The 26685-nt window shown below is 45.7% G+C and overlaps 1 protein-coding gene across 3 annotated transcripts in view; it reads right to left on the reverse strand.

Moving 5' to 3' along the window:
• The window catches only part of KANK1 (KN motif and ankyrin repeat domains 1), an 835542-nt gene that overhangs the window by 369441 nt on the left and 439416 nt on the right, over window positions 1-26685 (reverse strand). For all 3 annotated transcript variants that reach the window (XM_078675726.1, XM_078675725.1, XM_078675727.1), the window contains one exon: window positions 4089-4208. In XM_078675726.1, coding sequence (XP_078531852.1) covers window positions 4089-4125 — 37 coding nt within the window. In that variant the 5' untranslated portion in view covers window positions 4126-4208. The remainder of the gene's footprint in view (window positions 1-4088; window positions 4209-26685) is intronic.

A 26685-nucleotide genomic window follows, 5' to 3' on the forward strand; every position in this document is an offset into this window, starting at 1 on the left:
GTCGCCATTGTACTGATGCTGTATCGCGGAGCCGTATTACTAACTTCAGCGCCGCGATTGATTGAGGGCATACGCGTTGCTAGTTGGCTCTCTGTACAACTACCGATTTGGTGAGAACATAGTGTCTCAGATACAATATTCTTAGAAACGCAAGCCAGTTTCGAACTTTCTCGCGTTGGTCTACCCGCATGCAACCTTTTGTGGGGAGGCTAATTCTGGCTATCACCAGAGTCACTTGACATGTCGCGCTGACGGAAGTCAGGGCTTGGTACCAGGGGTGTTTTTCCACTACGAAAGCGATGAGAATTACAAAGATAAACCAACATATAATGAGTATTGTCATTTCTACATCTCTGCTCAGAAGTGATATAATTAGCATCTGCACCCCAGTGCTTAAGCGCTTTCCACTATAGCGCGTTACTAACCTAAGACCATTCCGCCTTTTTAACAAGATTCTTTATATGACCATCTGGTGCACTAGCTATATTTAAAATACTGATATCAATCACTATTGATCACTTTTTTTCGCTATCAAAGGAAAGAAATGACCTTTTCTACTTTTGTTATTAATAATCCACAGAGCTGCAACAGACTTAATCCTGGTCTGGATCAAATTTGTAATTTGCCTTTGGTGCATTGAAATGAAGCAGCTGCTTTAAATTTATGCTTGACGATGCTACAAAGGTTGTTTGTGTCTGTGCTACTATACCTGTTTCGATACACACAATTATGTTGTGCACGTGTTTATCATGACTTTATTGCTGTATCTTTGTGAAGCACTGTTACTTAGTTTTATTTGACTATTTAAAAAAATAAGTGACTATAGTCCTGCAGATGCAGATTAATTTTAGTATTTGAGAAATTAGATAAATACTTAAACGAGATCCAGGAAGGTAGTAGCAAATACGAGTTGTGGATGTATTACTAGCAATTGAACACTTGTATTGAAAGTAAGATTAAAATATATTGAAAGATCGCAAAGTGCAAAAGCTTCTTACCGCCATCTTTAATTTAATCCTACTTTTCATATTACTTTCCCATGAGGTTTGTGGAAGTTATGTGCGGGGACACTCCCAGAGTTTGTGAATCGTCATCACAGCATAAGCAGTTTAGAGCAGACTCCCTCCCAATAGTGTGAAGCTTGCGACAATCATAATAAACCCTGTGGAGGATTTTGAACTTTATCGGGCGTGACTTGATAGCAATTTGCGTGGGTGCCTTCAAGTTTGCCCACATCTCCCCGTGCCCAACAAAAATGAATGTGTGTCCTCATGAAACGTAACTGGTGCTATGTAAAGCGCTCTGATACCTGATTCGGTTCGGGTCAAGTTCGCGCTGTATAAAACTCAGCAAAAAAAAAAAAACGATGAAAGTAACAAAGATAAACCAACATATAATGAGCATTGTCATTTCTACATCTCTGCTAAGAAGTGATATAATTAGCATCTGCACCCCAGTGCTTAAGCGCTCTCCATTTTAGCGCCTAACTAACTTAAGACCATTCCGTATTTTTCACAAGATTCTTTACATGACCATCTGGTGCATTTGCTATATTCAAAATACTGATATCAATCACTATTGATCATTTCCCTCTTTTGCTTCTCTCTACTAGAGCTTTGCTCTACTTACCTGAGCCGCAGCCAGGTGAGGCGTAGTACCGTCCTCCTACCTGACAGGTAAGCGGATGACAGGCTTCATTAAGAGCCATGGGTGTACATGTAATGACACATATTGGGATAATTATAATCTATACCCTCCATTGGTTGTACTTTATAATTTTTTCTGACACCAATGTTTGTCTTTTGTCTTTTTTCTTGTTTGTCTGACATCACCATCCTGGACCTTATCAAGTACCCAGGAGGACTTGTACAAACCTAGGACGTCCAGGTGACACTTTTGTAACGTAAAAACTGTTTTCACTTATTCTGATTTTATGCAGTAGCGAGACTTGGTCCTGATGAAAGCAGCAGACACCTTGTTGGGTCTATAGACTGCAGAAACATGTTGACCTATACCATCTAAAATAGTAGCTGTTTGTTTAACCTACTATTTTTCCGCACTGGTTTTAACTTTTGGAAGCATGAGGGGTACCTAATAAATTTCTTTCCTCCTTGCTCTTCAATTTTATATATCTCACTTTGCTCACACACTCACTCACTTTTGCTACGCACTGCTTTTTCAGTTATCTTTATACGGGTACCTTTTACATACCTTTTATACACTGGGGCATCCACTATTAAGACAACAAGTGGCTGCAGCAATGCTCTCCTTGGTGTGAGGAGGCCCAGATGATGACAAGGTCGGTACCGGACGATAACTGATGGGTACTTTCACAGCTTGGGAGCATCCTGTTGTGCTTAAATACGTTTCATGATGTTTAGTTATATTTAGTACTGAGTTAGTTGTCAGACACGGATTGACAGGCAGTTGATTCAGACCCACAGTTACTCCTTGTTCGGCTAAATATGGCACCCACTCACTTTAAGATCTGCTATTAGTGTAAGCAGATGTCCTATGCTAAGCCAGTAGAAGAACATGCAATTCAGATCATAAACTGCCACATCACTGACCGCAACGAGCCATACACACTAATAGGGGGCCTGGGATGACAGAATAAATCTTCGATCAAGGCAAATTCCACCTACGTATCTCTGGAATAGGGCAGCTTAGAATGGATCGTACATAACTAAAAACATGCCACAAACAAATAGGCAAGAAAACGTAACAGTTAAAAACCGGAGGGCCCACACTACCGGCAGACTTCTTACACAAGAGCAGAATAAAGATATTTAATCACTAAAAATGGCTTTGAATAATCTAAGGTAGGGAAGGAGAATGATTAAACAATACAACTACATAAAGATAATAGCGTTACAGCAAAATCACTTGAAGATGTTGGAAATCGTCACCCACTTTCGGACAGTTTTGCACACAAATCGAAGATTAAAGCAGCAAAAGTAAATATTTAAAGGATGGTGTCTGGCACAGCTAGCATTCACCAACATTTTAACCTTACAAGAGATTGCAAAGCACTATGTAAATACCAAATACAATACAATTAGAGAAAAAAAGACAAAAAAAAAGAAAATAAATAACCACGGAAGTTTAACTTTAGGGACGTAGAAAAATGCAAAAACTAAAATGCCAGAAAAAACTGAACCGTGCATGATTCTCAAATAACTTTCATGCAGGGAAACATTATTTTATTTCCATTTGTGTAACGATTGGATCCTATCGCTTGGGTGTTTCATGTGCCGATAACCCAGTTTACTGCCAAAAAGGAAGGCATCCGAATTTCTGACTTATTGGCCTCCGGGATTAAAGTCAGAAACAGACTGTATGCAGTGTTTAGGTGAAAGTTATTAACTTTCAAACTCAGATTCGTAAACGGCATATCATATGTTTGGCATTTTCAGATTTGGAGAGTACAGAGCAGAGGACAAGAGGCATACACCTTTAAGCTGTTGCAAAATATATATGAATATCCATACAAATTCATGTGTATGCACTTCAAAAGATATCATGCTTAGATAGATCACATTAACATGAGGCCTGGAGCGCAAAAGGGCTTCCTATCTGACCTTGACTGGACAAGCTTCAACAAGCTATCCTGTCCCCCCTTAGAGGTCACTTTGCCTGTCCTGACTACATGAAATTTCTTATTCTGGTTGTGCAAGTTGCTTACACAGTGCAGAGCCAGCTTTTTTGGGCTGTCCATATCTGGCTGTTTATAATTTGCATGGTGCAGACATTGCACATCCATGTTAGCCATATTTGGCTTGGTGCCTTATTCTAGTTCCACTGACATGGCATTTCTCAATGTATATATCACCTGGAAACCTGTCACCATGGGAAGAAGCGGTCTGAGAGCCCCTAAGGCAGGAGACCTGACTTCTTCCTTGCTAATTAGCAATGATTCATGCTTTTGGTACCAATAAATAAATTTCACTCTGTTTCTGAGCAAACCTGCTATGTCTGGTGAGTTTCATTCATTTGCTCATGGGAGGGTGCCAGTATTTCCCCATCATAAGCTCTCCACACAAACATTTCACAATCCATGTTGTCACAAAAAACGCAAACTGGGTTACCTGATGGATTGCCATTCACACTGGTGGCATGCGCCATGTCAGCATCCGGTCTATGTCCGCTCCAGAAAGAGGTTAGAGGTCATGCACGTTTCAAGCATCAAGTTCAACCTGCCAAGCAACCTGCAAGAAAGAAAAGCTACAATTAGACATTCACCATACCTCTCAAAACTTTTCCTTGCTGGGGCTGAGGTTATCCTGATCTCATGCAGAGAGGTTCAAACATTAGTGTCAGGCAAGGTTACACTTGGGTTAATCATTGCAGTACAAACTTGTTTTGTCTACTTAACAGCAGATGAAAACAGAAAACTTGAAGTGAAGTATTTCAGACACAAAAATACAGGCACGCAAACATTATCTTTGTAGATGGTAGAAACAATAGGTGTCTATAAACTAGGTTTTACTGGTTAACTGACAGCCTGGTGTTGTATGGGTGAACAATGACCTTCCTTCCATACTAATCTGCACGAGGGAGGGTCGGATACATTTGGCATTTTTCTGCACACCATTGCACTATACCTTGCGTTTAGATTATTTTATGCACCTAGGCCGCCACATTTTTGCTGCACCTTATAACCGGTTATACTTCTGTCCCGGTAAATCTTCATTAATCTCCCAGCTAACGTATTACTCTGTGTGACTTATCGCTGTTTCTGCCCAATTTTACTCTTAAGAGGAAGACAACCCTGAACAAGTCATGGGGAACTCCCTGTAAGACGAAACACGTGCTGGCGGGGCAAAAGAAACAAAATAAAAAACACGAAAAGGAACCTTTGTACATTATATTGTATACTTTAAATGTGATAGGATTTGGCGTGTGCTCAGGGTCTTGGTTATTATATGTTACAGATCCATCAGATCTGTTTCTAAGGAGGTTGGGTGATTCCTCCTTCCCTTGGAGCACAGCAACATATATTAGGTCTGTTGTACAAACTCATGAATAGTGAGAGCCAGTGATTAACCAGTAGATTGTCACCCCATTGGTGTGACGTCATCATTCCACTCATCATGGGCATTGGGGTCTGTCTGATGCTCACCCTCTTCCAATTGCTGGTCATCGCTGTCCTGGAAAATATCCAAAATGGATACTGATGGCGATATAGGTCTGTCTTTCTGAGGACTAGGCGTACACTGAGGAGCAGGAGTTGCATCAGGGGCTTACCACTTCGGTGGAGGCTGCTGAGCGGAGTTGGCATCAGGGAACCATTTGTAATAGTCAATTAGCATCATTGGTAAGTCTGTGATCAATGTAATTGGAATATTGATGGAAAGTTTCTGAACATGGTACTGTTCATCCTCCTGTTCCTCATAAGGATAATGCTCCTGAAACGTATCAAATTGTTCAACAGAGGGAACCTCTTATCAGAGAAAGAGTGATCACCTTCAGGGTAGGCTAACTGATCATCTTCTGCTTCTCAGTCCTCTGATTCCGGACACTTCACACTTAATTGTAAAGGGCTGTATGCAGGGCCAAATATACCTTCATCCTTAGATTCCTGAAAGCCCAGGAGGCGTTCTAGAGACAGTAGAGACATTTTTGAAAAGTCCTGAGGGAGAGATAGAATTGAGCCCTTACTGGGAATATGTATTTTACCTCCATTGACGGTGACATCGATGAAGCAACGCTGAGAGGAATCTTCGTAGACAGGACTGCAGCGGGTGCGCCATCGGCGGTGAAGTGGTCGACCAGGAAATCTTCGCAGATTGTGTCATCGTCACGGTTTTCAGGGACGACACGGCTGCTGCAGTCTTGATCGTCGACGTAGTGGAAATCGCTGTCGATGGTGCAGATGCTTCTGGTGACGTAGATGGGAAGTTCTTCGTCGACGGTCGTTTTTTCTTTGATGAGGGCTCCCTGAATGGGTTACGAGGAGCAGATGGAGGTGCTGAATCAGACCTTTGATGAGACGAAAGAAGGGTCAGTTGTCTCCTTTCTTGATCTTTTTTCCTCACTAGTCTCTCTGCTGTGAGAGATTTTTTTTAGAGTCTGAGAAGATGATGATTCTCCCTCTCTCTAGAAGAGGTATGAGTCTTCTCCTCACATTCTGAGTGTGAGTCAAAGATAGCCTTCTTCTTCTGTAGCCACATAAGTAATCTACCCTTCCAGTCTTGGGGGATTTTCGCAGAAAAAGTACAGCAGTACGTGCATTCTTTCGGCTTATGGTCAGGGTAAAGACAGGACAGGCATTCTTTATTATTAAATCATTGTCCTGTCAGTAATTTAGTTTGGAAAGAGAAAAGTAATTTAACGCTACTAACACAATGCAATTACTGTACATAATTATGAGTGGGCATCCGGTAATTCCGTACTACTGTAATCTTCAGCATAAAATGCAATATTTCTAGTGGGCAATTCTGAAGTGGTGATGTGCCTTGCTCCACGGTCCTCCAAGGGGACTTTCAGTGATATGATTGTGGGTGAAGCTCTTATGGATAAGGTATTCCTCCATGCACCAAGAATATGGGTTGTTTAATGTTCCCGAACAGGTGGTAGTTCTGCCAGCATTTCCCCCTGGGTTGGGGTGGTCACAATGCCAGCACAATTTGTCCTTTTGTGTTGCTCGTGGTCAGGTGAGTTAGGCTCGAAGGGATCTTCCTGGGGCCCGGGCAAAAGCCACTTAACCCGACAAACTAGGATCCCACCCAGCTGCAAAGATGTGTCAGTGACTTTAAATATTCTCAGCTGGAAACAGGGACAGCAAAGTTTTAAAGGGTCACTCTGTCTCCTCTGCTTAACATTACACAATCTGAGCCACCACAAAGGTTTTTTTTTGTTTTTTTTTTGCAGAGTTTTATATAGCGCGAACTAGAACCGAACCGAATCAGTTATCAGAGCGCTTTACATAGCACCAGTTACGTTACATGAGTACACACTTTCATTTTAGGCACGGGGAGATTAAGTGATTTGCCCAGAATCACAGGGGGTTTTTGGCGTAGTTACCGAGACTCGAACCCAGATCCCCAGGTCCGAGGTCGAGCGCCTTAGCCGTTAGGCCAACCCCTGCCCCCACAACATTTCAGGTTCCCTGAAATGTTGTGGGGGGAGCCCTGCAATTCAGATCTGCTGCCTGGGCTTTCCTTCCAGCTCTCCAGCTCTCCAACTCAGGTACCACTGGAGACAAACTGGGACCTGGAGAGGCTACAGCCACATATGTCATACCCACTCCATACATATCCTATGCGCACCCAAGTAACAATCACGCAGGCACCATCAATGCCCCACATGGATGGGCAAATGGCCCAGCATGTAAGGTATTGCCAGACAAATTTAGAGACATGGCAGAAGCCAGAATGTCGCCTTTCTTAAGCAGATGAAAAGTGAAAAAAGCCCAGCCCTGCTCTAACACTGTCCCCGATGTCAATCCGCTATAGCCCTATGTGTGGACAGCAGTCACACTCATCAAAAGAAGGGTGAACATGGTGTGACCATCTGACCAGACCCTGGCAGTTGGTCGTAATCCTTGTTGCAAACTATGCCCTCAGAAAACACTCATGAAGACTGTGTGTACTATGGCAATGGTCCAAAGGCTATAGCTTGCCATTGTAGTTTTGAGCCAGGGGCACACTCTACAGAGTCATGCAGGGGATCTTTCTACAGCCCAGCACTCACCAACATTTGCGGGTGGTTTCCCACACTGAAACCAGTTCAAGTTTTACTCTTCTCAAGGGAATGAATTAAACCATTTTCAGGGTGGTATAAGCATACTGGCTAATTAGTAGGTGTGTACACAAAAAAGGAATTTCTCTGAGAAGAAAACAATTTTCCCAGGGAGAAGAAAAGGTTTGCAATTGCCCTATAACCTTACATTTGCAATTTCGGAAGCGTGTACATTTTTTTTTAAATGTGGATATGGAACATTACAAAAAATAATGTTATTTACTTAAAACACAGGTGCAATAAAACGTGGGCATATTTCCAAATCAGCCTTTTTCACATTGCTAATGAGCAAAAGGGGGTGGGGGTATTCCTTTTCGCCTACCAGTACAAGAACAAGATATCTTCAACTCTTTGATGATGTAACAAAAGTTCATAACCAAGCAACGGAAAAGCAACACGCTGAAAACGTAAACTGTATTTACTGGCATTAGGGTAACTAACCTGCCTCAGCATGTTTTCTTGCTCAGGCTAACATTGGAAGTGCTCATCTCTGATGGAGTTGCTTTTGCATCTCTCCTCCTGAAGCATGAAAAACCAAGACGAGCTTGCTCAGCCAAAGCCATTTATGTTTCTGGTAGTATATGAAAAACGCCCTTTCTCAGTTCTAGGATCTCACGCTAGCCATCGGTTTGTGTTTATTGTAATTAACAATTACTTATCACAAGCCATCACAGATATTCACAAAACATATAATTCCCTCACCAGACAACAATGCTTCCATCTTCAAGTCCTAGCAGTTTCAATTCCCCCTGTCAAAAGGTGTGACGCTGCAAAGTACGCCTACAAAGAAAACAGCCACACATTCAACATATCAAGGAAACGTACCAGGACAACATATGATGCACAGCTAATGTGGATACAAAAGATAGCCTCAAATGTTGTTCTTTGGATAGGGCATGAACCTGTCCCATCAGCCACTCGAGTAGCCCTGTCCGTAATTTGCAAAGACTCGAGGCCCCACAAAAGATGGCCTTAAGACTGCTCGAAGCTGATACAGTAAAAGAAGTTAATATCTGGAAGTCTGATTCCTGCTGCACGTGAAGAACATCTTCACTGGAGTATTGTTAACGCACAGAGCATTAACTGGTCCACTATCATAATACTGTTTCACTCTCATCCTTCACCTATATCGAACAATTTTGATGAATGTAAATGTATTAAATATTTTGGAACAATATTTTTGGTATACAGAATAACTTTACACCGGATATGTTTTAGTCCTCCCACCTTTCTCTACAGCATTTTGTTTATGATATTCTCTCACACTATTAATGTTCTTCAGCCTTAGTTGGTCAAATTCTCTAACAGGTTTCTCTTCACCGAAAATTCTTAACTCTTCTGATCAGCTGCTTTCTATCTGTACTTCTCCTCACCTTGCTCCTGTCTGCTTTGCTCTCCATTGCTATTTCTCTCAGTTCTATGATGCAACTTTCTCTTTGCATTCAGTATTGTATTATAGCAGCCATATAGCTATTCACTACCATCACTAAGCTGTTAAGCTCTTCAACTAACATCTAGTTCCCGGGTGTCTTTTTCGAACTGCACAGTTGTTAGATTGTTAGTTGGAGTGGACCTATGTGACAGATGTTGAGTTGAGTGAGGTGCATGAGGTTTCAAAGTATGGTGAATTGTTAGCTTCTAAGAAGAAGGGGAATTGCAATAAGATTGAGAGAATAGCACGGTGGTATAGGAGGATATTGACTTTTTTGTGGTGTGATCTGTGTCACAGATAATCTAGCTTGTTTTTTTGCTCCATGGCAATGTGGTTGACATTTTTACTTATTCTAGCAGGAACAGAGTTCCATATCTTTGCTATCTGAACTGAGAAGCCATCACCTGTAGGATACTTTGCGAAGGGAGGGATGGGTTTTAATGGTGCCAACAAAGAGGCGTTATCTAGTATGGTAATTGGGACTGTGTGTATGCTTTAGGTAAACTGGCCCTGGGCAGTGGTTGAATCAATATGCAATGTGACTAAAGGACTGGTGAAACAAGAATCCGAAATATGTCAATTAAGGACTTGTCTTGCAACTGCATTCTTGATTAGAGTTTATAATCGCCTATATATTCATTCGTTGGTTTTGGTGGTGTGTCACATTCTTGCAGCCACACGTGGACAGATGACACCTGGGCTATTTCCTTCATGTTAGCTTCTCTACTTGAAGTGTTCAATTTGAGATGGTTCCTTAGAATTCAATTGTCAACTTCTCTGAGGTATTGCCCTTTGGCACAAGAATATAAATCTCATGGATTTTCAAGTATTTGCATAATTTGCTTGTCAGCAGTATAACTGTAGAATTTGAAGATGAAGATGTATGTAAAAAGCGGACATGCCTGCTAAAGAGAAAAGAGGCAATGGTGGTCCTCCAGGACCAGAATGGTGTTTAGGAGGATGTGCTATGGTGAGAGATCTATTAGAAAGGAAGGAACAAGACAGTGTACTTTACTCCTATATTTGAGACTGCTGCAATAGAGGACATAGAATTGTAACTAAGTCCCAATCTTTATTCCTGATCTCTTTCTATATTTTGTTATTTTATCGCTGCACCAATCCTCAGTAAACGCTACTATGGCTAAAACATATTCCATTTCAGCTAAGGGGGCCACTGTAGGTCGTACAAAATGCTAAACACGTGGTAATTCCAAACCTGTTAGTTACTTTACACGTGATATGGTTGTCTAGTTTGCAGTTAAGTAACTTGTCCCTGCTTCTCTGCGCCAAGAAGCCCCAGGAGGGAATTAACTTTACTATATAAACTTGCAAACGATACCACAATTTCTCCTTTTGTTGAATTCTATCTTACGATTTCGTTGTCGTTGGTAAAATGTTTTGGCACGCTGAGTTATAAGTATAAGAAATACATTTTTTTAAAGTTTTAACTGCCTGAGGTCACTGGCACTCACTTAGCCTGATAAAATGTAATGCGTGCCATTCCAAACTTTCACTACGATAGCCGTTCCTGGTACAAACTATGCTTCTTCTCCTTACCGATGAGCCTGCCTCAAGAGCTTTCACCCAGTAAATCAGAGACGTGGATTACAAAACTTGAATTGTGAAGAAGGCATAGCTGTATTCCTAGTTGGGATACTGACAAAAATTGCACTTTAATCTTTGGCCTGATGCATTCCTGGCTTGCAATTACCTCTGGTGCTCGCGAGAATTGGCAGCATCTGAGGGATGCTCTTCAGTTGTCGTTTCACACCAGTGTTCCCTAATTTATTTGAAGTATCAAAATAAAAAACTTGGAATTGTTCGTTTGAGGCCGGCAGATTTCCCAACGACCCTTGACGCTTTCTTTTAGTTAAATGATTGTTGGCTGGCGCGCACTTTGAACTGCACTGCTGATGCCTCCGCCGTCAATAGTGGGCCTCTTAAGCATATTATACTCATCTGATGGATAAGTCACCCTGACAATTTACGGAAACGAGATAACGTCGCGCCGTCTTGGCGGCGACCACGTGACAGCTCAAGTTAACTGGAGCATGAACACTTAAAAGAGCGGGAGCGGGCACCTGTACCGCGGCGCCCGAGGAGGCCGCAGCACGTGCTGCCCTCACGTGACACCAATGAGAAATCGCAGAGGCCTTACTCCACCTCAGCAGGCTGCCTGACGCATGAATGCAAAGGCACTACACCGTAACGAATGCCGTCCCACCAAACTATTAAGCTGTCCAAAAAAGTACACCGCCCCTCCGAGCACACCCTTGCCACGAGCATGGGCTTGCACACGTCTGATCTGATATCTGCGCACCACACACTACGAGTAATTCAAGAAAGGAATGCGGCTATTTTGCATGATAAAAACAATTTGAGAAAAAACAGCCCCTGCTTTCATCACTTCAAACCCTTTCATTGAATTCCAAACGCCCTTCTGGGCCCGGTTGTAACTTGCTCGTGTCATACCTGCCTGGGAATAGGGCTAAGTCATCTGTGCAGGGTAGATTCAAAACAAGCAGCTGGGGGGCTGCGGGGTTCAATTTTCACTATTTTCCAACGTTTGGTTGAATTGCTGTTTTTCATAAGTATCACCTGCGCGTAAGTTGTTTTTCTTGCTCTGGAAATCATTTTAAGGGGCCTCTCACGATCTCCTTTAGAATTGATGACCTTTCACACAAACATCCGAGGCATTCCAGATCAAAGAGGCCGCCCGGCTGCAGATAAATCATACACAGACCCGGCAAAAGAGCTGCAGTGATCCGCATCTGAGGCAGGTCAGTGCAAATATGCCTCACTCACCTAGCCATCCTTCAGCAATAAACTGCACGCAGACACCACCACAGACACTTCCACTAGGCCCATCTGACCTACAAGCCATGCTCATACACTCCTCTCGGTAAATAAGTGAGCTTTAAGAATGCAACATTCCTTCCCAGGCGTTAGAATGTGTTGTCCAGTCACTGGCATCTCCAAAGTTCATGTCCACAGGGCCATCCCACCTAGGCCAGGGACAGCCAGGGAGCCTGGGCAGCTCGAGACTTCGCATACCACCTTGTTCTCACTAGTGATAAATGCCACAGACTTTTGGGTGTCTAATTGTGTAGCTTTTAGATTACATTTATGAAGGTAATTCATTTTGACGGCACAGTTGTCTAGGTACGTAAATACGTATGCCTTCTTTTCGCAGACAAACAACCAGTCAAACATTTGGCAAAAAACACTCGAAGCAGAGCTTGTCAGAGGGCTTCTGCCCTTTGATAATATTTCTTGTGTTGCTTTTCATACATGGGGATATGAAATTATGCATCCCTCAGTTGGACAGGAATCAAAGTCAAGCTCCATTATGAAAGTGGGGATCCTTAGCGTAGTCATCCAAAATACTAACGGTTTAAAGCTCTGAGGCTTATCCTTGGTTCGCATTGAAGAGAAATTCAGCACTGCAAGGTTGAAGACGAGTTAAACATCTCAAAAGTGCTTTAGAAAGACAGTAAAGACATGCATCGGACAACGAGTTGGCCTAATGGCTAGGGCGGTGGACCTCGAATCTGGGGAACAGGGTTCGAGTCTCCGCAATGACGCTTAACATCCTGTGATTCTGGCAAATCACTTAATCTCTCTGTGCCTAACAAAAATGAATGTGTCCTCATGTAACACAACTGGTGCTATGTAATGTAAAGCGCTCTGATATCCGAAACCGGGTCAAATTCGCGCTATATAAAACTCCGCTAAAAAAACACACAAAAAACATCTACTACTCTTCCCCCACACAGTGCTCCACTCTCCACTGCCCTAGCAGATGAGCCCAGCTTTAAGTGCGCCGCAGTACTGAATCAATGACAGCTCGTTATTCTAGTGCCAAACTGGCATAATTCAGTGCAAACTCTCAGGTAGAGGCATGCCACTTTTACAGGTCCCTTAGCAGCACTGACTGCCTTTTCTGCACTGCTGTATGCTTTAAAATGCTTTTCTTCAATTATGGGCTCGTGTACACGGGAGGCACAACAACAATTCTGAAGCTTATGAAAGTGAAGGAAAGCTCTCCATTCACCTATATCCTTGAGCAGTTTTTGTATGTGGGCCCACCGTGCCACACCATAATGTCACAGCAGTAAGACTCCATTAGCTGTTCTCATGCTACATAATGAGGTACAGCCATACATCCACCAGTCTAACTCTCCTTTTCAGATAGACGCTCTATTACTGTTCCTGGTTTAAAATATCTCATAGATCTGGTGATAACAATCCACTTCTTTCCAGCTTACATCCTTTTGTCGTCATAGCTTCCAGGTCAAGGGTGTTCTCAACAGTCTCTCCATTGTAATGGGGTGGAAAGCTTTAGGGGGCCAGGAACCTCTGGCCAATGCTAGGAAGCTACATCATCCATCCACCCTTGCCCCAACCCTCCTGCAAAACATTCTGGGATAATCCAAAATGGTGACTTCAAGTTGTCTCAGGTAAGAGCTCCCTTGAGAGACTCAGCTCTGCCCTTAGCTGGTACAGCTTCCTGATCCAGTCCCACGGACGCTTAATAGGTGAGCCACCTCCTGTGTTAGCTCTTAAGGTCTTGGCTCCCTCCTTTGTTTTAATGAACCTAGGCTGTCCCAGCCAAGCTAATTATCAGATGCAGATTTCGTCCCCACCCCTTACGTCTGGTAGGAACCGAGTCAATCACTGTTGATTGTCACTGTGTGCGGGTAAGTTACTGCTGAGAAGCAGGTGCCTAGCTTATGAGGTGGTGTAATGGCAAAGGCCAGGAACCTGATTATGCGCTGAGACCGGGAAATATGACAAATCTTTAAGTCCCTATAGATGTGTATGTGAATTATTGGAGACTGCACATTCAACCTATGTGTACTAGTTTTATCTCTACTTCATATCTTGCTCGACCTTCTAGGCCTAAGCAAAACTATTCTTTACGGCAGATTTCACCTACAATGCATAATTCAGGGAAACACCACAGATTTTCCAGTAAGCCCTACATACCTACACTATGAATGCCCACTCATATTAGGACAGGATCCTTGCTCATTCCCTGCGCCCACCGACCATTCCCCTCTTTTTTGCCCCACAGCAGTCCGTCACTTTTCTGGACAGACCGCCCAAGGGGGGCTTGGGGGAGGGAGCCGACCGCCGGGAGGTCTCCTCCCCCGGGCGGTTTGGGAGAGCGCGAGGGGTGTCCCTTTAAGAGGGACAGAAGTTTCTAGAATTGGGCTGGTCCAGTAGGACCAGAATAGCCCAAATTATAAACCCCCCGCCCACTGCCTACCAGCCACCATTTTAGGTTTGGTGACCTGGTGGCTAGGTGGGCTCATAGCTTTTTTGTCAGAGTTTATTGTAGCTTTGTGTGAATTGGTGTACTTACTTCGTTTGACATGGAGGATTACCGCGTTTTGGAAGCCATGCGCCTCTTGTCCGAGGCGGGTCGCATGGATTTGCTGGTCGGAGGGGGGCAGGCGCGCCCCCAGCGCCAGGCCTCTGCTGGCGTATCGGCGGCGGTACTGGCGTGTTCCTCGCCCAAGAAACGGCGCTCGGGCCAGGTAAGCGAACGGGGCCGGTCCCGCACGAGGAGACCGGCCCCTTCCTTGCAGGCGCGTGTGGCGGTGGGGGAGGGGGGAGCGCCGGTGCATGGCGGCGCTCCTGGGATCGCTCTTACGGAGGCGCGTTCGGCGCCTTTGGTTATCCCGCACTGTCAGGTGGGGGCGGGAGGTGCACCGGCGGAGGAGCATCGGTCCCCGAGGCAACCGGGTCAAGCGCCTGACGCGCTTTCGTTGTCCTCAGCGGGGCGGGTGGTGCGAGGCTTCGAAGCTGAAGCGCTCGCGCCGGTTTCTTTGGTGATGGCCAAGCGGGGGAGGGGGGGGCGGAGAGGGATCAAGAAGCGGTCCGCTTCTGACCCAGTGGGGGAGCGCAGAGTGGAGCCAGAGCTTGTTGTATCTGCGCGAGGGAAGCGCAGGGGTTCTATACAGTTGGGGGTGTGTCATGGGGCCTCTCAGCAGCACTATATGCCGGATTTGAATGTGGAGCCGAGTTTGGTGGCAGAGACACAGCTTAATATTGTTCCAGGCGCTAGAATGTTGCTGACATCTTCGAACCTTGCTGTAGCAGGTATGGATGTGGCTGATTTTAGGGCTTCTAGCCAACTTGTTACAGGTGGATTGGGAAGTCAGGTTGGTATGGAGCCTCATGCTGGCCAGTTTCTTTTTGCACAGGATGTTGTTAATACTCGTGGGGATGTGGACAGTAATGTGGGCAGCCCGTTATTGTTCTCTACCCCGGGTTCTTATGTGGGGGCTGCTTGGTCTGTTGGAGAGGGATCCAGAGGAGAAGGTGAGTGGGCCCAGATGGGTGAAAGTAGTTCCATGACTGGTGAGGTTTTGGGCCAGGATATGGTAAGGTCAGGGGCTGTTGTGTTTCCTGGTTTGCAGGAAGGGAATGTCCGTTTACGGAGGGATGACAGGGGATTGTCACAAGGGGGTCATGGAGCTTTTCATGGTGAGAGTCGGGGGTCTGCACCTGCGCATGGCCCAGGTTTGGGGGGATTGGGTAGGGCGGTAGGGGATGATTTTGTGAGGTTAGTTCACCCTGGCGTGGGGTTTACAGGGGCTGGGGGTTTCTCAAATACGTTGTTGGAGCGTGAAGGGTTTTCCAGGCAGAGGATTGGAGGGCCTGTCCATGGAGACGCTAGAGGTCCTTATGTCATGTTCGGTTCTCCTGGATGGGAGCATTTTGGTACAGCAGGTTTAGCGCAGCGTGGTCTTCACAAGGATATGGAGGGCATCACGAGAGGTGTGGGGATCCCTTTACAGGCCCCTTCTTCAGCGGCAGCGGGCGCTAACCTGGATGAGAGTGATGAGGAAGAGCTGATAGGCGACTCTCCGGTTAGGGAAGTGCCATTGAAGGGTTGCATTAGGGGACGTTCCTTGGAGAGGTGTCAGGGGTCGCTTGTTGATGCTAATTTACGGAGGTCAAGGTCTGTTTCGAGTGTTGCTTTTAGGGACCCTAGCACACCAGTCCAAACTTTTTCTTTTCAGGATAGGAATAGGGGCGGCGATCCAGACTTGGCAGGGCGCGGTCCAGTCCACTTTCGCCAAGGGGAAGCGACGAGAATGCCTAGCGCGGCCCTCTCTGTTCCATCGAGGGATCCCGCCGCGGCCAGCACACGAGGGTCTGGCGTGACCCCGCTGGCCCCAACGAGTAGCAGGTATAGGTGGCAGGCCTTGCCGGCGGCTAAGGAGCTACAGAGTCAACGCACAGGGAGGTACGGGCGCGTACAGCCTGCTCCCCCTCCTGGAGTTTCACAATCATTTAAATGTACGGTGGTTGATACCGGGTTAGGTAAGACCCGTGGTGATTTGTTGCACACTACTGTCGATTCAGTGGTGTTGGACTACGACGAAGACAGTCCTGAAGAAGGTGAAGTGCGGGATACGGAAAGGGGGGTGCCCTCTCATGTTTCTTCTAGTGTGTTACAGGCTCCAGTGGTCCAAAGTCAAGTGCAAGGGAGAAGAGAGCACGGCCCATCGAGTAGGGCGCCTCGCAGACCGGATGCATTGACCTCGGAGACACGGGCGGAGCCATCGAGAGTGGTCTCTCTGTTGCCAGGTGAGCAATCAGCCACACAGGCCAAACCTAAGATGGTGTCTGTGGGTACCGGTGGTGAAACTGAAGTGATTAGTAGTGATGGCCGTCTGGTCAAAGGTCGATATGTAAAAGACACAGCAGTTGGTACAGATGATGTGGTAGACATTCAGAACACAGTGGTAGGTCATGTTATGGCTGGTGCTTCCAGCAAGGTTAAAGAGCCTGTGGCCAGTAAAGAACTAAAAATCAAAAAAATGCCTTACATGGGGGTTACGAAACCATTAGGTGCTCATCTCATGTTAAGTACCAAGGAACGAATTTGGAACGGTGAGTATGTGGAACTACTGAAGCTACTCCACAGAGAAGTCCGGTCCAAAGAGGGGTCTAAGGAGGAGGAGTTTGAGCTGGCAAAACGCCCCAGAGTGCCTTTAACTATTGAAAACTGGACAGCTGCATTTTTGATTTATGCCAGTGTTTATTGCGAAAAGTTCCCTGAGCGCAGCGTGTCCCTTTTTAAATACATGGACGTCATTCGCAAGGCCCAGATCACCGGGGGTGGTTTTGCTTGGTCTCAATATGATGAGGAATTTAGGGCCAGAATGGCTTGGGACCCGGAAGCTAAGTGGGGGGAGATAGATAATGACTTGTGGCAACACACAATGGGGTCAGCGTCAGGGGGGAAAACCATTTTCACGGCAAGTGGTTTGCCGTTAGTTTATCGGCCCTTTCAGGGGAAGCCCACCCGGGGAGGGGTGGGGGCCACTGCAACCTTGTACTCAGGGTCTGGTTTCTGTTGGGAATTTAATAGGGGCTCCTGTACCAGGGAGTATTGTAAATTTAAACATGAATGCTCAGGCTGTGGTAAGAAACACCCGTTGTCAAAGTGTTGGCATAATCAGCCATCGGACGGTACACAGGGAAAGCAAACAGTTTCAGGAACATCGAATACGACTACACAGTTTTCAGGAGGAAGGGGATACAGAGGTGCTAAGGGTGCTGGGTCCAAGGGCTCGTACGCCAGTTAATTTAGAAAGGCTGCGCATTGCCCTACATGGTTTCGAAGATCAGTCAGCAAAAGTTGCACTGTTGGAAGGTTTTCAGTTTGGTTTCCGACTCGGTTACTTAGGTACTAGGGACCGGAGGTGGTCTGCCAATTTAAAATCAGCTTCTGAACATGCCGCAGTGGTACAAGACAAACTTAATAAGGAGGTACATGAAGGGAGGATGGCTGGCCCGTTTCACGATTGGCCGATCCATAATTTGATTGTTTCACCGATTGGAGTTGTCCCGAAGAAAGAACCGGGACAGTTTCGACTGATTCAACATTTGTCATGGCCTGAAGGGTCGTCTGTGAATGATTTCATTGACCCAGAGGCAGTGTCTGTCTCTTACTCTTCGGTTGACGTGGCCATGTCACTTGTTGTGACAGCGGGCGCAGCCGCTGAGATGGCTAAGTGTGACATCAAGTCTGCTTTTCGGCTATTGCCTGTCCACCCGGACGATTGGAGCCTTTTAGGTATTCAGTTCAATGGTAAGTGGTACGTGGACAAGGCGCTGCCGATGGGTTGCTCTATATCATGTGCCTTGTTTGAGTGTTTTAGTACTTTTCTGCAATGGTATTTTTCCCATCAGTCCGGTCATACCCTGGTAACACACTATCTCGATGATTTTTTCTTTGTCGGATCCCCGGGCTCCGCGGAGTGCCAGAAGGCTCTGGACACATTCCAAGGGCTCATGGAGGATTTGGGAGTTCCTTTGGCTCCCGAGAAAACAATGGGCCCTGCCACTGTCATATCCTTTTTGGGTATTGAAATAGACTCTGTGGATATGTCTGCTCGACTGCCGGAGGACAAAAGGGTCAACATGATTGAATTGCTGGATGTGATGTTGTCAAAGAGAAAAGTGTTGGTGAAAGAGATTCAAGTGCTTTTGGGTCATTTGAATTTTGCCTGCAGAGTGGTGAGAGCGGGCAGGACCTTTTGTAGGAGACTGGGCAGGGCTTTGGCAGGTCATCATTTGCCCCACCATCGTGTTCGTTTGTCTGCTGGTGTCAAGGAGGATTTGAGAATGTGGAAGTTTTTTCTGAACTCCTTCAATGGTGTCCCCTTGGTCAGAGAGGTTGACTTTCAGTGGGATGTACAAATGTTTTCGGATGCTGCTGGCAGTGATGGTTTTGGGCTCTTTTGGAATGGCAAATGGTGTGCAGAACGTTGGCCCGATGAATGGTTGAATGGAGGTCGCAGCATCACTTTCCTGGAACTGTTCCCCTTATTGGTCGCCTTGACACTGTGGTGGGAGGAATTGGCGCACAAGAAGGTGCTATTTCGTGTGGATAACATGGCGGTGGTGGAGATAGTGAATCGCCAGTCGGCCAGGGACAGTCAAGTGTTGAAACTTATGAGAGTTTTTGTTCTTGGTTGTTTGAAACACGATATTCATTTTCGTGCGTTGCACATTCCTGGCGTGGACAATGACATTGCGGATGCTCTGTCTCGTTCGCAGTGGGAGAGATTCCGTGGACTGGCGAGGGATGCGGACAGATCCCCGACTCCGATGCCGAGTCATCTGTGGCACGTCGGCGAGGTCGGGTCGTTCAATTGGTGGTAGGTTCTCTGTCTGTGTCCACGCGTTCTGCGTATTCCCTTGCGTGGAAGGAATTTCTGGAATCTGGTGCTGTCAGAAGGGAGGATCTGTCGAGTCGGTCGGATGATGTGGTCAACTTTATACTGGATCTCATGGATAAGGGTTTGACTAAAGTAACCATTGCTGGGAAACTGGCGGGGATTGCTTTCATGGGGAAGTTGTGGTGGGGCTATCCTCCATCTGCAGGGGAGATTGGTAGAAGGATGCTTGAGGGCTGGGCCAGGGAACAAGGGCACATTGGTAGATCCAGAGCCCCTATATCTTGGCAAGTTCTTGCCAGGTTACTTACGGTTTTGCCTTTAGTTTGTTCAGATGATTTTGAGGCATGTCTTTTCTCAATGTTGATGGCTTTCATGTTTTTTGGTGCTTTCAGGGTATCTGAGTTGTTGGGTTCAAAGTATAAGTGTGGTTTGTTTTGGAAGGACGTTTTTTGTTATGATGAGGGAGTTCATGTATGGTTGGCCAGTTCTAAAACGGATCAAACGGGTAAGGGGAAAGGTGTATGGTTACAGGCATGTGCTCCGAAGCTTACTTGCCCTCTACTGCTTGCGCGGCGCTGGCGTTCCTTGTGTGGGGGTGGCGATGAAGTCCTGGTTTTCCAACATATCAATGGCACCCCTGTAACACCTTATCAATTACGTATGGTTTTGCGCAAAGCGCTGCAGCACATAGGTCTCGATGGCACTATTTATGGTACTCACTCTTTCAGAATAGGTGCTGCCACTGAAGCTTTTCACCGGAATTGGTCTGAAAGGGATATTAAGCGATTGGGGCGCTGGTCCTCTAATTGTTTTCAGCGTTACGTGAGGAGCTCGGCGGAGGAGGCGCATGCGTCATCCTCCTTCACAGGATTCTAACTCTCTTTTCTTTTTCAGGATCCGTTGCTGGGCCTCGCTCCTCGGTGGTAACGGTCTGGATAGTGGGGCATTCATTTGTCAAGTGGGCCAGAGTCCAGGCGGCGAGGAGTTACTTTGGAGATCTACTTGGTTTCAATGATCGAATGTTTAACGTTCTTTGGAAGGGTAAAGGTGGGATGCTCTGGAGAGAGTTGATACCTTGTTTGAACAACAACATGGTGGGCGGTGTCTGCCCGGATATCTTAGTCATTCATTTGGGAGAAAATGACCTATGTGCAACGAAAGGTGTAGTCTTGCTGCGAGCTATGAAAAGAGATTTAGGCCTCATTAAGGAACGATGGGCTGGGTGTCATGTTTTTTGGACAGAGTTAATTCCTCGCAGGATATGGAGGGGAGCGGTGAATCCCAGGGCGGTCGATCGGGCTAGGAAGAAAGTGAATTCAGAGGTGTCTCGTTGCTGTAGGAGCCTTGGTTTCAGTAGGATTTCACACAGGGACATTAAGTTTGAGGCTGTTGAGTTCTTTAGGGATGATGGAGTTCATTTGTCCCGTGTGGGCATGGAACTTTACTTGTTGGAGATTCGCGAGGTTTTAGCCCGGGCATTGGCCATGCAGCGCTGATTTTCTCCTTTGTCTTTCGCTTTGCGGTTGGGGGGCAGAAAGGGAGGCGTTGTTTCCCCCGCCTACCTTTCTGGGTGGCGGTGTTTTTGGGTATCATTACGGTTTTTAGGCAGATTGCTGGTTGGGTATTAGTTCAAGTATTTCTTTGACAAGTGCTGGGGTATGTTGGTCATGGTTTGACCGTTCAGTTTTGTGAGGGGGGGTTATCTGCAGGAGTGCAGGGTCAGGCAGGGTTTATGGTTATGGAGGACCTGACCGTTGTTATTGCAATTGTGGTTGGACGAATAAAGTTTTAACGATGACGTATGTTTGTTTAATGACGAAATGTTTTATTGATGAGGTAATTTTATTGATGACGTTATGTTATAATGCTGTTATATTGTTATTGATGTATTGTTGGGAGCGGGAGGGCTCAAATGTTTTAGGGTTCGGGGGGCTGAGTTTGTAGTTATTTATTTATTTAGTGAGGTTTAGTTTTGTAAGGCGTTGCCAAGGGTTGTGTTTTGTAATGTGCACCTGTGTCTTAATAAAGCGGCCTTTTACACACACAAACAACTTTTGGTCTACTTTTCTCCCACCCCTCGCCCTCTCTCCCAAGGGGGGCTTGGGGGAGGGAGCCGACCGCCGGGAGGTCTCCTCCCCCGGGCGGTTTGGGAGAGCGCGAGGGGTGTCCCTTTAAGAGGGACAGAAGTTTCTAGAATTGGGCTGGTCCAGTAGGACCAGAATAGCCCAAATTATAAACCCCCCGCCCACTGCCTACCAGCCACCATTTTAGGTTTGGTGACCTGGTGGCTAGGTGGGCTCATAGCTTTTTTGTCCCTCCCTCCCTCCCTCAATTTGTCGTTTTAAATGCTCCTGTTTTCCTCTCGCTGCTCAGTTTTTTCCCCTTTTTTGGGGGTTTTTGCCCCTATTTTCTTTTTTGAGTAAAAGGCTGTTTTGTGGGCTACCGGTGTGCAGGGGTTGTTTTTATTGTATTTGTATCCGTCGCTAGACACAGGTGCTGTGCGGTGTTTTTGGGTATCATTGCGGTTTTTAGGCAGATTGCTGGTTGGGTATTAGTTCAAGTATTTCTTTGACAAGTGCTGGGGTATGTTGGTCATGGTTTGACCGTTCAGTTTTGTGAGGGGGGGTTATCTGCAGGAGTGCAGGGTCAGGCAGGGTTTATGGTTATGGAGGACCTGACCGTTGTTATTGCAATTGTGGTTGGACGAATAAAGTTTTAACGATGACGTATGTTTGTTTAATGACGAAATGTTTTATTGATGAGGTAATTTTATTGATGACGTTATGTTATAATGCTGTTATATTGTTATTGATGTATTGTTGGGAGCGGGAGGGCTCAAATGTTTTAGGGGTGGGGGAGGGTTCGGGGGGCTGAGTTTGTAGTTATTTATTTATTTAGTGAGGTTTAGTTTTGTAAGGCGTTGCCAAGGGTTGTGTTTTGTAATGTGCACCTGTGTCTTAATAAAGCGGCCTTTTACACACACAAACAACTTTTGGTCTACTTTTCTCCCACCCCTCGCCCTCTCTCCCAAATCCTCTCAGCTGGATAAGTGAGTATCTGTCTCTATTCTCAGATGCACACAGCTCCAATCGCTATCACAATAAATAACTCCCTGGAACCTCTCTCGCCCACCCAAATAGAACTGCTCGAATCTGCATCGCCAGTATAAGCAGAACCATCATGATGAACGCGTGTCTTTCCACGCAGGTATATCCCCTAATTGCCCACTCCGATCTTCCCCCCACATGGCACTGCACTCACAAACCTTTATCCACTGCGCCGATAAGTTTTTACTGTTCGCATGAGTATTGAAATCGCACGGGTTGCTATTACTACGCCGCATGAGTATAGAAATCTCACGGGTTGATATAATTACGCCGCATGTATGTGTATTACTTAAGTCAACTGCCTTATGTACGGACTTCAATTTCCAATATTTTTCGTTCTGATATGCATTTTTTTAAAAATCACATCACTTTTCGACTAGATAAGCATGCGTATGAATGACAAGTACTATAGACACTAGTGCAAACCTCATCATGTACCTATTAATGATTTTCGTTCCGATAAGCATGCATTCTAAAGGATATCACTTTTCGTTTCGTTAAGCATGCAGCTGGATGGCAAGTGTTTTAGACACTAGCACAACCACCATCCATAGCCTAGTCACTCCAGACAATTGATTGCTGTTATGCCACACAACGTATTAGTTTCCCACAAAAAGATTGCTTTAACTTTATTCATGCCTAGCATTCTAACGCAACCTTCATATGTTTTTCTTCCTCTTTTTCCCATTTAATGTATGTATGTAAATGTCATATAGGCTGAGTTCATATTGTTCTCAAGACAAACATGTCATTTCCTGTCCTGATGATGATGCATGTATTTATGTAATGGCATCGAAACGTCGTCAACCTAAGAGCACCATATGTATTTTATAATGTCACAGAATGTTATTTACAATGGTGCGTCAGAACAAAACCAAGTCTGTAGCACTGAATACTAGTACAGACCGCCTTTTGCGCCTTTACACAAACTACTTTGTTTTGTTTTGTCTCCTGTGGGTCACGGGTCGTGCCCACTTGTACATAAGTGTTGATTCTATGAACTAGGGCAAAATATTTACACTAATAAAAACCTGTCCGGCTGGACAAAGGACATACGTACTATCTAGTGTATGCCTATCTTTTATATGATCCTGATATACTAGGGTCTACTGTCTTTTGAAACAAACTTCTGCCCAAGGACCCTAGTGCAATTCCTTTTGGGTTTCCCTTGTTTTTTATAACACTCATATTATGAGGCCCATTCCAGGTAAGTACCAATCCTTCTCGAGTCCATTCTGTGACAGGCTACCTGTGAGCAGAACCGGGCTGAGCGCAACGGTAGTCATACACAGTAGCCCACACGCGCACATGTGCACATGCAACCAACCCAGTGCTGCATATCCTAGCTGAACAGCAGTGGTCTTATTTTAAAAGATGAACACCGGTGGTTAACACGCTCAGACCAATCACTCTGAATTTGCCATGAGTGAGACTCTGATAGCGAGACTCGCTCACAGTAAAAGTTCAAAAACCGTGTTGTCTACTGTGAAAGATCCTGGTGAAGTAAGTGGGCGGCATCAATCTGCTATATTTGTTTTAGCATAGGCAAGTTTACTATCAGGGAAGAGTTTCGAAGAAGAACTCTCCCTGGTCCTCTTTAAACTCAATTTGAAATGCTTTCCAACTAGCTTAAGAATGCTTTAAAATTCATTTGGATTTCTTCTGGTAAGGATAAATTACATGGTTCTCCCTCATCTACATATACTACACTACAATTCTGCCATATGCATTTCATTTCACACATGACCTGAGCTTCTTTCTCAGATTTGTAAGATTCACTTCTTCTACCTGTGGGTTAGTTCCTTGCATGATAATTTCGACTAGCATTCTTCACTACAGGTCTTTAATGGAGTTCTATTTATATCTTACATCAACTTTGGTTGAAACAGTGAAAAATGGGTCCAATAATGTGATTTCAACATCAGGCTTTCACTGTGACGCAGAGCCTTTGGAAACTCAAACTGTTTTTTTGATCATCTTGTGAAAAAAATACCTACAACTGTAGTTTGCCAGTATAGAGATCTTTCATGAATTCAAATGCTTGAATTATTATTCTCTGTGGTTAGGCAGTGAACAGTCAACCGTCAATGTTTACACAGCAGAGTACACAAACCAGTTAACAATGAAAGCCTGCCAGGAACTCATTTTTGTAAAAAATTAAATTAGCAAGGTAGAAGACGTTTTCACTCATATGAATCCAACCAAAAACACTGTTTTCAAAGAGCTTCCCAAGTTGAGCCCAAAGTGTCAACTTGATATCTTTAGAGAACTAAAAGGCGTGAACGCTTAGACAGACAATGACCACTTGATCACATTATGTATTTCATGAGCCCATCCCACTATGAAACATATTACATGGCAAACAATGTTCACTGCCCTAACCTAGGCGATAGAGTGCTGGTAATGGCTTGCCCAAGCCGAAGACAAGGAAACAAAGAGTTTAAAGAGCAATTCACAGCTCAGAAACATGGAGGGCAATAAGACTATTAACATCAGTCTCTTTGATCTAATCTAATATGGTCAGCAGCATTCTCTCATGTCCTTGCCTTCATGCTATTGCTGAATTTAGAATGCAGGTAAAACAAAAGTTGGGACGTCTCCACTTTATAAACATTCTCTTTGATTAAGCCAATCTCATTATTCAGCACAAGGAGTCAATGGAAGGAATCGGTTCATTGTTTGAGATGACAATAAAAATGTAAAGATCTGATCACCTCAAGAAGTCTTAAATATTAAGGCCTCGGCATGAAGGGGCATGGCCTAAGTGGCCAAAATGGCAGATGCTCTGTCCTGAGCTTCTGGCATCAGAGCCCCGGAAAGTCCTTCATCCTGTTATTGGCCAGTGCCTGAAATGCTACAGAGGAGCCAATGTAGGCCGAAGTGCCTGGGGGCCCCCCCAGGCCAGCTATGGGTTCCCAAGGGCCCGGGAAGAGGCAGATCGCACAGCCGCTACCCGGCAAGCCTCTTACCGACAGGGCAGCCAGCGTGAAGAAAAAGTTGGCGGCAGGCTACTGGACACAGGGAGCCCCTGCAGATGGAACCAGGTCCATCCTCTGTCGTGGGGAAATTTAATGCGGGTCTCGCCGAGGATTGAAGCGGCCTTAGGGAAGCCAGGCTCTGCAGAAAGAGTCGGGCCATAGAGTGCCTGGAGGAGAGGTCTCGGCCAGACAGGTGAAGAAGGGAGATCGGCCCAGATAGCCTGCCGGCTGCAACGAGAGAGTGTTGGAGCGCACCCCTGTTCAAGCGCGGACTAGTCCAGTGGACTCGCAAGTGAGGGCCTGCCTCTGGGAGCCAGTATGCTTGATGATGCTTGGGGGAGTCTCCCTCCGGTTAAGCGAGTTGGTGCACTGCAAGGGGTGGGAGCCCCCCACAGGCAGCTCTGAGACTTTCACACCGAGGAGGTGACCACATTGTGCCCTGGGTTCCGACCTTCCATTTGCTGAACATTCTCGGTGGTGCCTGGGAGAGGGTTGGATGGGAGACTAATCGACTGGGTGGGAGGGGCGTGAACTCTAACCTGGCTGCTCGTGCAGTCCGAGAATTCCTTCCCCATACAAGTTGGTCGGGTGGGGTCCGGCCCTTCACCACCGGACTCTGAGGGCCAGGAGGAGGCATCAGAATGGTGGGGACACCTGGTGCCCAAGACCGATCCTGCTTGCATCCAGGGGTGCCAGAGCAATAAAGCTAGCAAAGGCTACTGGGACAAAGACACAGACGAAGGGGCCCAATGGCCACCCTCAGGCAGCTATTGACAGATATACTACACCGATCCTCCAGACAACCTCATGCTGCTCGAGGTAATGTAGGCAGCAGGATTGGCACAGGAGAATAGGATTGGCGAGGCTGGTGTGGATGAGGCCGTCCCGTGTCAGGACCTTCACAATGTGGTTGATAGAGTGACAGGCGCTGAAGACCAATACTTCATGTTTAGAGCGGAGGGCTGAGATGTACAGAATTGAATGCACTACTTTGGTTTCTCTTGACAAAAAGATTTCAAAAGCCTCTGCTTTGCTCACAAAGCATTACATGGCTGTGCTCTTAATGGGAACGCTTCCATACCAGACAACCAGTCGCTCAAGGTCACCTGAGTGGGGCCACTGGGTAGAGTGGATATCCGAGCAGTAGCAAGGAAAAACTTTTTCTAACAAACTTCCTTGGACTCTTGACCCCAATATGGATTTGAAAAATAGCATAT

Source organism: Lissotriton helveticus, chromosome 2_1 (genome assembly GCF_964261635.1).
Source record: "Lissotriton helveticus chromosome 2_1, aLisHel1.1, whole genome shotgun sequence".
Lineage (NCBI taxonomy): Eukaryota > Metazoa > Chordata > Amphibia > Caudata > Salamandridae > Lissotriton > Lissotriton helveticus.